The 15,230-nt window shown below is 41.5% G+C and overlaps 2 protein-coding genes across 5 annotated transcripts in view; both read right to left on the reverse strand.

Moving 5' to 3' along the window:
* Positions 1 to 15,230, reverse strand: part of LOC115171005 (homeobox protein Hox-B3a-like) — a 57,292-nt gene that overhangs the window by 21,998 nt on the left and 20,064 nt on the right. For 2 of the 4 annotated variants that reach the window (XM_029727443.1, XM_029727444.1), the window contains exon 2: positions 3,084 to 3,283. The gene's annotated coding sequence lies outside the window, so the exon portion shown is untranslated. Of the gene's footprint in view, positions 1 to 3,083; positions 4,708 to 11,725; positions 11,814 to 15,230 lie in introns of those variants that run through there. The other 2 variants (XM_029727442.1, XM_029727453.1) reach the window with 2 other exon arrangements.
* LOC115171009 (homeobox protein Hox-B4a-like) lies at positions 4,781 to 9,597 on the reverse strand. Its single transcript, XM_029727456.1, has 2 exons — positions 7,490 to 9,597; positions 4,781 to 6,501 (listed from the first exon to the last, which is right to left on the reverse strand). Exons 1-2 carry the CDS (start codon positions 7,911 to 7,913, stop codon positions 6,173 to 6,175), a joined length of 753 nt encoding a protein of 250 aa, XP_029583316.1. The 5' UTR covers positions 7,914 to 9,597; the 3' UTR covers positions 4,781 to 6,172.

Raw genomic sequence — 15,230 nt, forward strand, 5'->3', positions numbered from 1 at the left:
CAAAACAAATCTGCAAAAATATCAAACAGCAGTCCATGAAAATCAAAGCTGAAGTTTGCCTATGTAAACACAACGTTTTGCTAAAGGCTAGGTTTATATGGGGTAGCAGAGATTGATTTACGAAGCCCAACATCCCGGACTTTATTGGGGATCGTAAATCTGTCAGAGCCGGCAGGACACACGCATCCTTTCTTCAAATATATTCTGCGAAGGACATGGACTCCATAGGACAGCATCCAGCCAGCATGTAACATAACCTGACATTATACTATAGTTATTTTAGGTATGTTTCAATCAATACTGTATGCTTCTGAAAACAATTCTAAATCTATGGAAGCCAGTCTGAAATATGATAAAACATGATGAACGCTATCAAGGTATTGGCGTTGCGATCATAATTATAAAGATGAATTATGGATGCTGTTAGTGTACGTACTGTAGCCTTTGTATTGTATTTATGTACTATGTAGCCTTTTGTCTGTCTGTCTGTCTGTCTGTCTGTCTGTCTGTCTGTCTGTCTGTCTGTCTGTCTGTCTGTCTGTCTGTCTGTCTGTCTGTCTGTCTGTCTGTCTGTAGGCCTATTATTAGTGCTATTATCATTAGTAGTATAATTAAAGTAGTAGCTAGTAGTATTAGTAGGCTATAATAATAGCAGTATTCTTAAAGTAGTAGTAGCTAGTAGTAGCAGTAGCAGCTAGTGGTAGTAGTAGTAGTAGTAGTAATAGGCTCTAATAATAATAATAGTAGTAGTAGGCTAAATAATAAAGAGAAGTAAAGAGATTAGCTAGAAGAACGCTATAGATAGGAGCAGTGCTGTTATTCATTGCATTATCCATTATTACCATGCATTACTACCCTTGAAACCAAAACCTATTCGCTAAAATAGTAACATGGAACTTTACTTCTATTTGCACATTCCGCATTTGGTGATTTATCTGATGAAACAGCATCATATTGAGCCACACATTCAGTAATAGCCCATAGGTCCACAATGAAAAGGGAAACGACTCCAAAGAGAACCACAACTATTCTAGGTAGCTTGTGCAAGTGAACATTTGTGCACAATGAATGTAAGCTGAGGCATTAGTGTTCACAAAACAACACCCTACACATATAATACAGTAACACGTTATACTGTACTATGTATTAGTGGACAGTGGGTTGCTGGCAGCAGTAACAATGGTGCTTTGCTTTACTCAATGTCTCCTTAAAAAAATAAAACGCTTCCAGCTTTTGCACACAAAGTGCGCGTGCGTTAGCTATATATCTATGTGACTACATGGCGCTGACCTCCGCTCCATGGCTGTCCACAATAATAATTCAGCAATGCGCGGAGGCTATTTGTTTCGCAATTAGCGGTGTGATCTGAAACAGGCACCACACCACCGCAGCTCTCCGGGCCAAGCGGCAGAGGCTTCCAACAAATCTTGGAGGGGTTTCAGGGCCAAGGAGGGAGGAAGCGGGGCTGGAGAGGGACTGAGGGAGCATGATACAATGCAAGGCGTTGGCATAGTCGTATCTGGGGGAGGGGGAGGGGGGGTATAAAGCCCCATGACTTCCTGTGTAAAGCTGAAGCTGCTGAAATGTACAGTCTCACTCATAGCGAGGCCTATCAAGGAGATGTGAGACACAACCCAAACGTCTCCTATAGCAACCAGAGGCTCAGCCTATATATTTGTGAATCTGAGGGGAACGAGAAAGAAAAAAAGAATCCATGCAGCTAGATAGCTCTGGTGAAGGGCACCGCTGTCTGTTTTCTTAAGGCCCTGTTTAGTTTACGTGGGTGTCTGAGACGAGATAGCACCGTGCCCCGAGGTTACAGTGACCTGGCCGCGGTGTTATGACTAACTCGCCCGGGGTCTTTGTTGGAAATGTAACATGGAGCGGTGTCCAGTCTGCGAGGGGTCAAGGGGTACCAAGGGTCAGTCTGTGACTGTCCCCTGGTTGAACTCGCGCTCGGCCAGGCCATTCTGTTGTCAATTCCACCCATCGATTTTTTCTCTCTCTCTCTCTCTCTGCCTCTCCCTTCGATACCAATCCTTATATTTTTACCATTTGTTTCTGTTACTTTAACACGCATCATGCCACCCAGGCCCGCAGAGGGAGCAGAAGCCATAGCAGAACCTTTGGACTTTTTATATATATATCCACAGAGATTGATTTGAAGGAGTCAACCAGCAGTGTCTGCACTTCTGAGGCATTCGTGCTCATCTAAGCAAACTACTAAATGCAATTGCGTTGCAGAGATGTGCTACAAGTCGTTTATTTCGAAGTACAATTTTTTTTAAAGCACTCGGTATCCCTCCATGAATCGTTCTTTGGGTTTGACCAATTGACCATCTAATTACTCATAGCCAAGCCTCTGTTGCATTTACGCACCTGTATACGAACGATAGGACTTAGCCTTCATATTCAAATTCAAATCTAACTGCAGGTAACACTAAAAAAAGTATATTCAATTAGAAAAATATAAATAGGCCAATTATAGCGCAGCATTCTAATAATGTAAATAGCCTAACCCTGGAAGAATGCAGTGTCAAGCTTTGAAGACAAGGATGCTGTCCTTTCCAAAAGGCCAAAATTATGCATGTGTGTGTAGGCCTATTACAAAGCCTATACACCCATATCCATATATATATAATGTACTAAAAACATAGGCCTATTGAAATTAGCAACAAATATAGAGAGAGAGAGAGAGAGAGAGGAAGAGGGTGAGCGAGAGAGGAAGAGGGTGAGCGAGAGAGGAAGAGGGTGAGCGAGAGAGGAAGAGGGTGAGCGAGAGAGGAAGAGGGTGAGCGAGAGAGGAAGAGGGTGAGCGAGAGAGACATCTGACCCAAGAGAAGTAAACAGTTGCACAAATTCTCAGGAAAACGCAACTTCATTTCTACCCTCCACACCGATCACGGATACACAGCAGCAGGGTTCCAGAAGAAGTCCCCACACTATATCAAAGCGACCATAAAACCTACCTAGCCTTCCCCCCTGTCCTCAACAAATGCGCGCCTGTTACCCGGCTGTGAAAGCAAGGGCTATAAAGCAATAAAACTCCAACAAAAGCATACCAACGAAACAAAAGTCATTACCTTCGTCGCTGCCATCCTCGGTAATGCGAAGATTCTCAATGCGTTGGGATTCTATGGGGATTTTCTTCAAGAAAAAAAGTTTTCTTGTGGCAAGACTTGGTCAAAAAGAAGGTGGTAGGTTGAGAAGGGGGGGGTGGTATCTTCAAGTGTCTTCCAAGACTCCTCTCCCCTCCTAGCAGAAGGTCCGTGCAGTTGTGCTGCTGAATGACAATAGAGGAGAAGAAGTGTTTAAAGAGAAGAAGTGATTAATGATTTTTCTGTATAATTCTCACATTTTTCTTGGCTCTGTCCGCAAATAATGGTGGTGAACTTTTGGGGCCCCTTAGAAATCTGTTCGCTCCTATTCACCCTCCGAAAGCAGAAGTAAAAAAAAAATAGAATAAAGAATAAGAATAGAATTCTAAGGTGCATATTGTATGTGATGTCACACACAAATTCATTTATTTTACTATGCAAGTGCTTGGGGGCTTTTTTTTGTGAAGACACATATGCGTGGGGGACCAATGTATCTATTCAAATCAACGACGTTTGAACTGTTGTGAATATAACAACATTTGGACATAATATCACTTGCCATCTGAAAAGTATAGAGACATTGCCTAAGGCCCCACATGAAAATCAATGGTGTGCCTCTATGTGTGTGAGCTATAGTGCCTACCATCGGTTTCACGCGAAAACACATTTAGAACTTTAAAAAAAGAGCGCATTCAAAAATGCTGCGAACGAATTCAATAGTAGGCCTATCAACATTGTATGTATTGCAATGGTACCATGTGTGTATCTTTGACTGGACTTGCTTCAGTGTCTTGAGGCATAGCGTAGGCCTGTAGGACGCTGGTGGTTTTCAAAAGGCATTTCATAAATATATGGTGAGAAATAAAATCACATAAAGTGATTGGAGGAGGCTATATGGCACAAGGGCTTACATCAACCAGCAAGTAATAGAAAATCGTCTCTGTTCCACAGAATGCGAGCAGACCAATTTGAGGCCACACTTTTGTTTAAAGTTCAACACCCAAACGGAATGTTATTTTCTCCTGCTCTATATTTTCGATACCTGCTCTAAGAGAAGAAAATGAAAATTAATACAAGAGCCGCGCCTTACAAAAGAAGCCATTTGTCTTCTTGATTATCTATTTGGTTGTCAGGGTTTGAGCTATGGCACCGACCCGCTCCTTTGTAATATAAAAAAATACACAGCGAGCCAGCAAACACCGAGAAACTGTTGTGCAAAAATTAGACTCATTAAAGCATTAAAAGCCCACGAGCCGAGAACCTATTTAACATTTTGTTTTTTTCAAAACGAGGATCCATATTTTCAGGCTGTTTTCAGCACCAGCGAGCAGCGGGTGTGTGAGCACCGTTAAATTAACGAGAGAAGAGAGTGAAACGAAGGGGTTTGTGATTTAAAACGAGATTACAAGGCATAATGTACCAGGATCACTCATGACCATAAGATATAAATCACCACGGAGATGTTCAGTGATTTTTTTAAAAGACAGGCTACATAGAAAGGCAAACGAAAACCCACTATGGGAGGACGAAATTAAATTGAATCATTTTTTTTACACATCCCTCGCTATTAAACGAGCTGGTCTGAAGAGAGCGACATATCTCAGTATCTTTTGGACCCATAGCATTGGGGAAACAGGGAAAGGAGGAGGGAGGGAAAGGAGGACACAAAGAGAATAGATGGATGCTTTTTCAGCCATTTATTAAATTTCTATAGCTATTTACAAATAATAGGTAGACACTGAGGAGAATAAGCAGAAAAAGAGCAACATTCAAATATGAAGGAAGAAAAAACTAAAATTTCGACATTATCAGCGACAGGACTGATCTTTGGAATGTAAATAAAAGGAACACATACAAATAAAATACCCAAAATGGCACATGGTGAGAAGAAAGCGAGAGAGAGAGAAACAGAGAGGGCGAAAGAAAGAGGGAGTGTGTGCGCATGTTTGTGCCAAGAAAGGATACCAGATAGAGAAAGATAAAATATCAAATAAATGTGTATTCAGTCATGCAATATACGCACCTTTTTTTCTCTTTACGACCCTGGCCAACAAAATTGCTTAAATTACATTTCACTTACAAGAAATGAATATGTTCGTATTGCAGATACTTGCCACAAAATTCAAATGAGCTTAACCTGTCACTTCATAACACAAGGCAAGAAAATAATGAACATAAGTACAACTGAGGTAATTATAATAGCTAGGTAGTACATTGTAGTGCTGTGTTTATAATGCTTAGGTAGGTTTGTACCAGATTTTGGTTCATATATGTAAGTATTCTGTAAGTCCAGCTCCATCATTCCACTGCGACGACTATCCTTTGTTAATACCGTGATTTGCCATCTTTTGTTCAAATGCACCCTGTCTTTGCTAGAAACAAAGAAGGAAAAACGAGTCCCTGTAAAAATGAACAAGCAACGGACCTCACAATCGTTGTCAGTCTTAATATATAAACATAGAATATAACTGAGATTCAGCTATATTTTCTCTTACAAAAAAACTTCATGTTCGGAGAACATATTCGGTGTATTTTTTTAGTATTGAGGAGAGAAAAAGGAGTAAGAAAACGGCTCTTGGCGAAACAGGGGGGCTCATTTATTAAACACAACGTTGGACGTCGAGGTAATGGGAAGGCCCACGGTTCATCCTTTGTACTGCAGAGTAAACATGACAAATGGGGCCGAGTTTGGCATGATTAAAGATGAAACACGGATCCATCTTCACCAAATCTGAAAAGTATCTGCCGCCTTCTGTTCTAATGGAGGGGGAGAGAGAAAGAGAGAGAGAGAGGAGGAGAGGGGCACGGGATAAAAAAGGGAACTGGATCAGGTTGTGAACACATCATTGGAAGTGTTTGTGTTTGAATCTTCTCCCCTTCTACACTTTTTGAGATACAAATTTTCTCTTCTTCGTTTTTTACTCCCCCTTCTCTTTCCCCCAACATGTTCTATCCCTGTAATTGAATTGAAGAGGGGAGGTAAAAACATGGTGGAATCCATGTATCCCACTCCAGAAACGGAGGTTTCAAAGTGCATGGTGGGTGGGTGGTGGATGGTTAGGGGAGGGTGGAGGCTATAGGCTCGGTGGAGGCCCGCTGGTTCGGTTCTGAGAACTCCCCAACGCGAGCCCGCTGCTTTGCGAGTTTGTGTTGTTGGAGTTACTGTTGGAGCGGATCTTTGTGTTGGGCAGCTTGTGGTCTTTCTTCCATTTCATCCGCCGGTTCTGGAACCAGATTTTGATCTGGCGCTCGGACAGAACCAGGGTGTGGGCGATCTCCACTCTGCGTCTCCGGGTCAGATAGCGATTGTAGTGGAACTCCTTCTCCAGCTCCAGGACTTGCTGTCGCGTGTAGGCTGTCCGCGAGCGCTTGGGCTCACCCACCCCTGTGTAATTTGGATTCACTGTGGGACAGAAAGCTATATATTACAGGCCATTCCCAAAACACACACGTATTGCATTTGTAGGCCGAAATATATATTATTAATACACAGCTCAAAACATTTTGAATATTATATTAAATCGGCCTCAGAACGCCACAAGGTAGGCCTATATAGACATAACCTTGCTGGATTATGTTATGCAAAGTTCTACAAGTAAGCCCACGTCCATGGATGCCCATTGTACTTTCTTTACGTTCACTGTGAATGAGGGACGCATGAGGGTGTTATTATAGTCTGAATGGGTGCTTCAACTAATTCAAAACTAGACAAAACACAGTGGATAGTACCCACAAAAAGCCTAATAAAATACAAACGTAATAACCTATCTAAAAGTAAGGCCCCAACTCCTTCATTTTGAATTTCTGGCGTATGGCGCTGGTATTATGCACAGGGCAAAGTCTTTAAACAGTGACTTTACAATAGTCTCATTTGTCGTTGTCTGAATGCATGCTCTAGTTCTCAAAGCACACACTCTAATCATTGCAGAATAGTTGTGTGGATCCATAATATAGTTCAACTATTTGCCTTACCATCAGTGTTTTATTGTAGTCTCCATAAATATGAATATTTTAGCTTCCATAAAAGTTTTCCATGAACAATAGAGAGGTGACAGAGGAAAGTACACGTTTGTACATCCAACCACTTAAAATCCAATTACCAAAGCATAAAACTTAACTTATGGGATAGTCGAGTCGTCATAAAAACCAATCTTAGGAAGAAATTAGAAGGGCTAGGTTGCATAGACTTCAAAGGTACTTGGCGAAGAAGTGCAATAAAAATTTATGGAGGATGTAATTATATTGCCCTGCAAACAGCCGATCGTAAATCTAGACCAAGGGTTACTTCACGAGGGGAGAGAGATTTAGCACCGAACACTAAGCTTCCCACCTTAGGTAAACTGATTCAGGCTCACAAAGACGCAGAGTAGGGAGAAGTTAGCAGCACTTACCGATGTTTACGTGGACTTTTTTCATCCAGGGGTAAACCACGGGATCCTTGCGAGAGCTGACCGTGGAAGGGCTTTGGTTGAGGGGATTCTGGCCACAGGCGGGTGGAGGGCTTGGAGTTACGGAGTCGCAATGGTGGCTAGGCTCCGGGAGAGGGGTTGAGAGTCCGGCTGGGGGGAGGACGTGACCCCGTGGAGATATCACCACCGTGGGCTGCCCCGGACCCTGGCACGTTGTGTAAGGCGGGTCGGCGCAGCCCGACCGCTGGTTGTAGATCGACTCATTCTGAAAAGCAGGCTCTCGCCTCTGGGCGCTGTAGTAGTCCGGAGAGTGACTGGGTAGGTAGTCATTCTGTGAATATTCCTCGCAGGGTGGAAACTTGGGGTCCACATAGTTGGAGTTGATCAAATAGGAACTCATGGCCATTAATTTCTTTGAATTGCACACAAAATATACTAAAATTTATATCTATTGCTTTACTCGTTTTCCTGTTTCGTAGAACCCTCCTACTTTCTGTCAAGTGAACAAAGTTAAGAATCCATGTGACAGCGGGAGCCAATGGCGTGGATCCTGACGATTCCCGGATAAGGAAATAGGATTAGGCATACCCGCACATCATCTGGGCATAGTTTGTAGCATTCGAATGTTGCATACTTTTTTTGGCACGCTGGCACGCTCGCGAAAAGCACGAATCAAAACAATAACAACCTGAAGCAGACACGCCAGAATCACGTACCACCGGAGTTTTCAAACGTCTACAGAGCAGATCAACTAACCAACCCCCTCACCTGTCCAATTCGTGATACAGTACATAAACAAGAAACGTGTTGCGTCCCAAGCTTGATAGTTACGCCATATTCACTCACTATTTTTTTTCTTCTTCTTTTGGCTGGAGCTTTTGAAAACAAGGGCTGGGAAAAGTGATGCCGTGTGCTCGTTCTTGCCAAGCTTTTAAATGCACTCCCTGATAACGGTGAGAGGATGCCCTGGCGTGCGCTGCGTGCAGCAGAAGGCTGTCAGAGATGAATCTAGGCTTGTTTAGGATCGATAGAAAATTCATCAACTAATTCAGGTTACAAAGCCTCCTAAATCACAGCTAGACCTTTGTATTAAAGCGAGTTCACCGTCAGTCCCCCCTAAACACCACGTTTATCCTGCACACCAATTTACACACCTACCTTGCATAGAAATTGAGACCACGCGCCCTTGCATTGCCAACCGAATAATAGTTGTGGTCCTTATCAGGACTCCATTCTCTAACCCATGCAATGTTATCGTTGGAATAAGCCTCCATGCATGGTGAGTGAACATGCGATAAAACTCCTTTGTTGTCCAAACTGACTGTTTGTCAATCGAAATGGTGGCACCGTGAAAACGCTTTTCAGTGGAAGACAAGCAAATCACAGCACTTGACAGATTAACATGGCAAATAAAACTCATTAGAACTTTCGGTTAACCTTTTCTACTGAAATGATCAACAGTGAAAAGCAATAACAAAGTATCTCACCCCATTAGCCTACACTGGGATAATATATCCTAATGGTACAACACTATTCAAATAAACATCAACTGGCAGTCGTCTGTATCCATCGATGGCTTGTAGTGTATACATCAACTACATACTCCCTTAGATACGAATTTGTGACCGTGAGTCTGTTCACACAAATCCGGATCTACAGGGTATATATAGATGACAGGCATTCTCCGGACAGGTATTGAAAGGGGCTGCTCACCTTGACTGCGTCATGTGAGGTATCAACGTGCTACGGCCAAAGCAGGCTTCCTTCAAGTGTGTCAGCAATGTGCCACAGCACTACTTAATGAAAGGTGCTATGCTCGCAAACATAGCTGGCTCGTGATGTGCAGGGACCAACTTTACAAATTCACATTTGTTTCTTCCAAGCATTTCTGTTTTGAAAAAGGCATCATATCATGACTCACCAAAATATATTGCACAATAGGTGAACGGCATTGTGATTTTCGGTAACCACAAAAGAACAGTAAGAGCAAATCCGTGTAAATAATTGGGTTTAAAAAATATTCATATTCAGGGGAGACTGAAGCTCACCCTTCTACAGTTAAAAGAGAAAGGGAGCTCGTTTATAACCGAGGCCAGTCATCTATTTGACAATGCAGAGCGAACAAAAGCCAAGTGAATAAACTTGAGGGTGTACGGGATGATAAGAGAGCCAGCTGTTTATCGACCACTGTACACAATATTGACAAGCAACGATACACATAGCAAGAAAGATCAAGTGAGTCAAACTGCAGAAAGGTCAACCGAGGCTCGAGCCCAGGCTGTAATACATTTGTTTTTTATGACAGGTCATTTTTGTTTACAAGTCACCGGCAAACACCACTCAAACGGCGATATCCGGATGTAGGGTATATAAAACAATAAAATATGCACGAAGGAAGAACTCCTCTCACATCCTTAAAGCAGCACAGCAGAATTTACGACCTTTTTAACAAGTTTCCCCCTCACAACAAGCACAGAGTCTCTCATTTCGATTTGAAACGTCCTGGAAAAAAACACATATACTAATTCTGGCTACTCAAGACTCCAACCTTACGAAGAAGCAAACATATTGACCATATAAAATATCATCAATACTATCAAGGTAAGACCTGTGTACGACAGCATTTAGAACCACAACAATCTACCAGAGTAGACCATTTGATGTCGACTTCATTGTGAGAGCTAAATGTGTGTTATTAAATGTGTTGTAAACAATACCTAATAGGAATAGGTTGCGTTGGCATTTTATATCTGTACAATCTGTAAAATGACTTACAGAGTTATATTAACATGCGTATCAAACGATGTTGAAATATTTCGGATAAAATGTGTGTATAGGATACCTCTGAGAATGATAGGCCCAGGCTACATGTGAAATAGTCTCTGAGTACAGCTTTTACTTTCCAAAAATAAAATATTGCACATACGCATTCGACAAAGACCTTCACCTCCAAACAACCTCAAGCATGTTTCCCAAACCATCCTCTGTAAGAGGCATTTCAAATTAGATTCACATGCAAAGGTTTTGAAATAAATTGCAATAATGAAAATATATTTTTTACATATTCAAGTAGGCTATTTATTTAATGAGGAAATATTATTTTATAATCTAACACGATACCAGTGATAGGCTTCTCATATGATGGACAATTAAAATATTTTGAAATATCTTATATTGTGCCATTATTTAATAGGCTACCAATAAATTAGAGCGGTAAAACAAGCAAAAAGTAGGCATATTGATATTTCATAATCCCATGTGTCCATTGTAGTCTAAATATATATATCTCAAAGTGTTCCTATATCAATGAGTATAGGTTATTCTTTGGATGGGTCTTTGTTTAGAAATCGCAAGGGTTCTTTGTTATGGATTTTGGGACCAAATTCAATTTAAGAAACTATTACCGGGCAAAAGCCAACGTAATTTCAGAAAAACGAAAAAATGGAGATGGAATCGAAGTGAACCTCTCTATACCAAAATTCTCTTTGTTCATTTCATACTTTGTAATGAGGAGAAAAAATATATATCTATATTACGAAATCTTTAGCACCCCTAGCGTTTACATATTCGTTGGGCTGCTTAATTCACAAATAGGCCTTAACAATGTCCTGAATACTCAAATCGTCCTTTTCTTGTATTGTCTCACTCTGTTATTTCTTACTCCTCAAAACAGCAGGAAGTCTTTATATCACGGCTGAATGAATCAATATACAATGTGGATAAAATGAACAAATTAATCTAGCTAGTCTCAATCATACCTGTATAAGAAACATATGTCATACGATTCAATTCTAATGTACAAAAATAGGACCTTATATGTTTTCATAGCATAAGGGAGAAAGTCCAGCCCTCGTGCCCACTCTAGCCATTTCACCCCCTGGAGTCCACGACCTCGCCTTCACCCCCTTTAACCATCCCATCTGAACGGCATTGGGACCCCTGAGCCATCTGCCCCTTCGGGGTTAATGTGTACACCGACAGGCATTCAAGGAGAGCTACCACAAACTATAGCAAAGGTAAATATTCACCCCAAAATACCACACGGTGCTCAGGGTCCTGCGCCTCAATGGGTTGAATTAAAGTCATAACTACTCCGAATATGAAAGGAGGGGGAACAGTGCCACTCACCGCAGTGCAAAGCACGTGGTCCGCCCAGGCAAGCACCTGCTCTATGGAGAACACCGCGATATGTAAATGAAGCGCCAATTTCTTACTTACTTCTCTCCTTGGCACATTTCATCTCGTCTTCGATTCCCTCCTTTCCCCATCTCTCCTGCTGCACACAGGACGCGGTCTTTGCTCCGGCTATTGTCGATTCTCCAAGACTTTCTTTCTCTTTCGCCGTACCGCGAGCCCCGAAGCCCCCTTTTCCTTTCTCTAACGCTACAGGTTTAGCCCGTGACCTCTCCGTGATACCTTTCTGCGTGAAACTCCCTCTCATTTCCGCGGTGTTCGCCTAAGCTTCACTCCGGTAGCATAGGGGCAGGCGGACAATGGGCAGGCGGACATTAAACTATCCAAAGGGCGCAAGCCAATCTCCGACGCGTAGACTACACATACTGTAAGAGGAAGAAAATAATTCGATTAAACAGCAGGAGACCAACTTCATCAGTAGAACGAATGCGACATAGTCGCTTTAACCTTGCGGTGGGCGACAAAAGAGGGCTAGTCTATCCCCCCGCTCAACACCACCGCATGCCACCTAATACATCTTAAAAAAATAAAATGCACATTACCCCTCTACTGTTGTGAACGCGACAAACCACCGGGTGCTTTAAGGCATTTTTGTTGTGGACTCAAGTTTTCGTATTAATCTCGCAGTTTGGCAGTCTTTGTTAAACAGCAAGGCGTGTCAAGAGTCCGAGGACATTTTAATATTTGTTAGACGTGCTGACCTGCGTTTCACCCCTTCTTTGGGTCTCTCCCACACGCAACTTCTATAGTAATGTATGCATAGCTTGCTCGGTCATATAGAATTGTGCCCAGGTCATTACTTTGAAGAAAAATGGACTAGGAAGGGGGCTCATTCAAAAAGGCTTTCCAAGCCCGAAAAACAACTCAAGCATAGTGATTTTCATTTTCTTTGTTGCATAAATAAAATCTCCTGTGCACAATGGGGGGAACCAAATGTGCAGTTAACAAACCGTGATATACAATATTGTTAATGTAGAATAACATTTAGAAATCGATCTTGTTTAAAATATATATATGTTTTGTTTAACATTTTATAAATTATTCAATTGATTGTTAGTTGATAGCCTATATTTCACCATAAATGCACTAGGCTACTTGTCGATTTAAAAGTATTAAGTAAATGCAGTTAAGGATATTCGATACCCCTTCCTTACAGTAGATTTATTGAGTATTGTGGATCTAACATATGTGCTCACTTTTAGTCTTATTTTCATCTAAATATATAATAGGCCTACATTGGACATTTTAGGGACGCACGCATCGTGTTTAGGCTCAACAGAAATGAAATAATCTTTGCTATCATTCGATGTTAATTCTTTTGACGTACTGAGAAATGTAAAGCTACGATAGCTACATTTATTATTGTCTTTCTCTAGCCATGTGCAAACTGCAGATATTAATATTCACGGCAATACCCTGCTAGGCAACCGCACAAGCTACAATGGAATTGAAATTAATTCAGTGAACTCCGGATGAACTCCAATAGGGATATGTTCTCTAACACAATTATTCACCACTTATGCACTTATTTGTTTGCCAAAATACCGACCAACCAGAATTATATCATCCTAAACTCTACCATTAGGCCAAATGTTTGTCAATAACGTAATTATTTATTTACTGAATTATCAATTTTCTCGTTTCTCCCTTCTCTCTTTTCTCCCCCCAACATTAAGCATACCTCAACAATATGTTTAAAGTCACCCATTCAACTTTTCGACGTAGATAAAGAGGTTTACGTAAAGAGGAATGGAGGCCTACTTGTTGATGAATTTGCTGAAGGTTTTTTTTTTAGGGTTCCAAAGGTCAACCAGATTGCATGATAGCCTTATTCCAGGTATTTAACTTTGATATTCTTACTAGGGAAAGTTGTCACCATGTGGACAAAACGTTGTCTAAGCATCCCTTTTCTGCCAACCACTATCCTTTACCCATTCTTTCGCAGTGAAATGAAAACTGTTGTTTTCCTCCGGGTGGGGGGAACGGGATGTTTTCCTTGTATTTTCACTGTTTAACTGCAGTTCTTTGTGGAAGTGACACATTTACATTTTCAACAGAGAGGGTGATTTCCTTCTTTTGAATATTGAAATAATCTACATTGCAATACGCCTTTAGTAGCCTACAGACTTTGTTGTGTTTTGTTTAAATTGTTACAGGGGTTGCAAAATACATTATCTTAAAATAGACATGAACAAAAACAATCCAACACATTTGTGAGGGGAAAACCATCATATGCAATTGTAGCGTCTAGAAATATAATGAACCTGCTCAATAAGGATTCCAGCCGTAACATAAACCTTCTTTAGGATGCCTAAAGACTCGTTTTTCAAGATGTCTCCGTGCACATTATTTTTGAGCGGAAAATCAGATAAGGTGAGGGATTTTTAAGATGGTAAGCAAGATAAAGATGATTGTTGACGGCGTTGCGCTGATAAGCACAGAGAGAGGAAGGGAGGGCCCTGGGGTCCATAACCGCAGGTCGCATACAGAGATTTCAGATATTTCACTACACTCAAGTTTAACACAACTTGTATTATTAGGCCTGTACTATAGCCTATTACTTGTATAATTTGACCTCCACCATGGCAGTAACACTAACACCATCATTATTTACTGCACATCACAACTGCCAGCTGCTGCTACAACTACTACTAATACAAGTACAATAGTTGCAGTTGTTGTAGTATTAGAAGAGTAGAATTAATAACAATGAAGAAAATCATTCATTTGACTTTGTCCTTTCCCATATTGTCTTAAATGTCTGACAGTGAAAGAATGCAACACAAACGGAAATATATAGGCCAGTGTCAATGAAGTGTGCTTCATTGATAGGCCTATCATTATTTGGATTATCCAATGCTGGGAAGGGGGAAACTATAGAATTCTAGACCTAGGCCTATACGTTGATGTTTTTTAACACGCCCACGAATTAACATAGGCTACGTGTGTGGTTCTATCATTTCATTGCAATACGATGAAGAGACGTGAGCTATTTTAGAGAAAATGATCAATATTCCTCATCATGCATTTTATGTATGGGTAGTTTACTCTCGTTCTCTTCGTAATGCTTTGCCAAAAGGTAAACTTGACCACCACAACAACAGACAGAATGTTCGATTCTGTTTCAATTAAATACTATTCTATTGCACGAGCCATTAGATATTTCCCGCTGTCCCTGTGACAGGACGTTTGGGGAGAGCAAACAACTGCATTGTGCGTGAGAGACCCCAAATGTCACCAAATCCTTCCGTTTCTTCCCTCAATCTAAGCGTCCATTTTTCTCTCCGTCGCGCGCTGGGGCTTGTTTTGTTACCACGAAGGTCAGCCCTTCACCTATCCCTCTCCTCTCTCTATCATTTCTCTCATCTTTGCGCATGAGACAATCTATAGCCCCCTCCCTCGCGCCCCCTCCTCTCTATCCCTCCCTCTCCTCTCCCACTTTGCCATTGACACCAAGCAATTGGTCTACAATACAGAGTCGACAGCCGACTGCAGAGTCACGCACGACGTAAACTTTTGACCCCTCAAC

Source organism: Salmo trutta, chromosome 32, assembly GCF_901001165.1.
Source record: "Salmo trutta chromosome 32, fSalTru1.1, whole genome shotgun sequence".
In the NCBI taxonomy this organism is placed as follows: domain Eukaryota; kingdom Metazoa; phylum Chordata; class Actinopteri; order Salmoniformes; family Salmonidae; genus Salmo; species Salmo trutta.

Bases quoted from the DNA above. Each gene is read 5' to 3' on its own strand.
- LOC115171009 (XM_029727456.1), bottom strand. From the start codon at position 7,913: ATGGCCATGAGTTCCTATTTGATCAACTCCAACTATGTGGACCCCAAG. The intron at 6,502-7,489 runs GTAAGTGCTGCT...TCTGTCCCACAG, and splicing joins AAAAGTCCACGTAAACATCG to TGAATCCAAATTACACAGGG.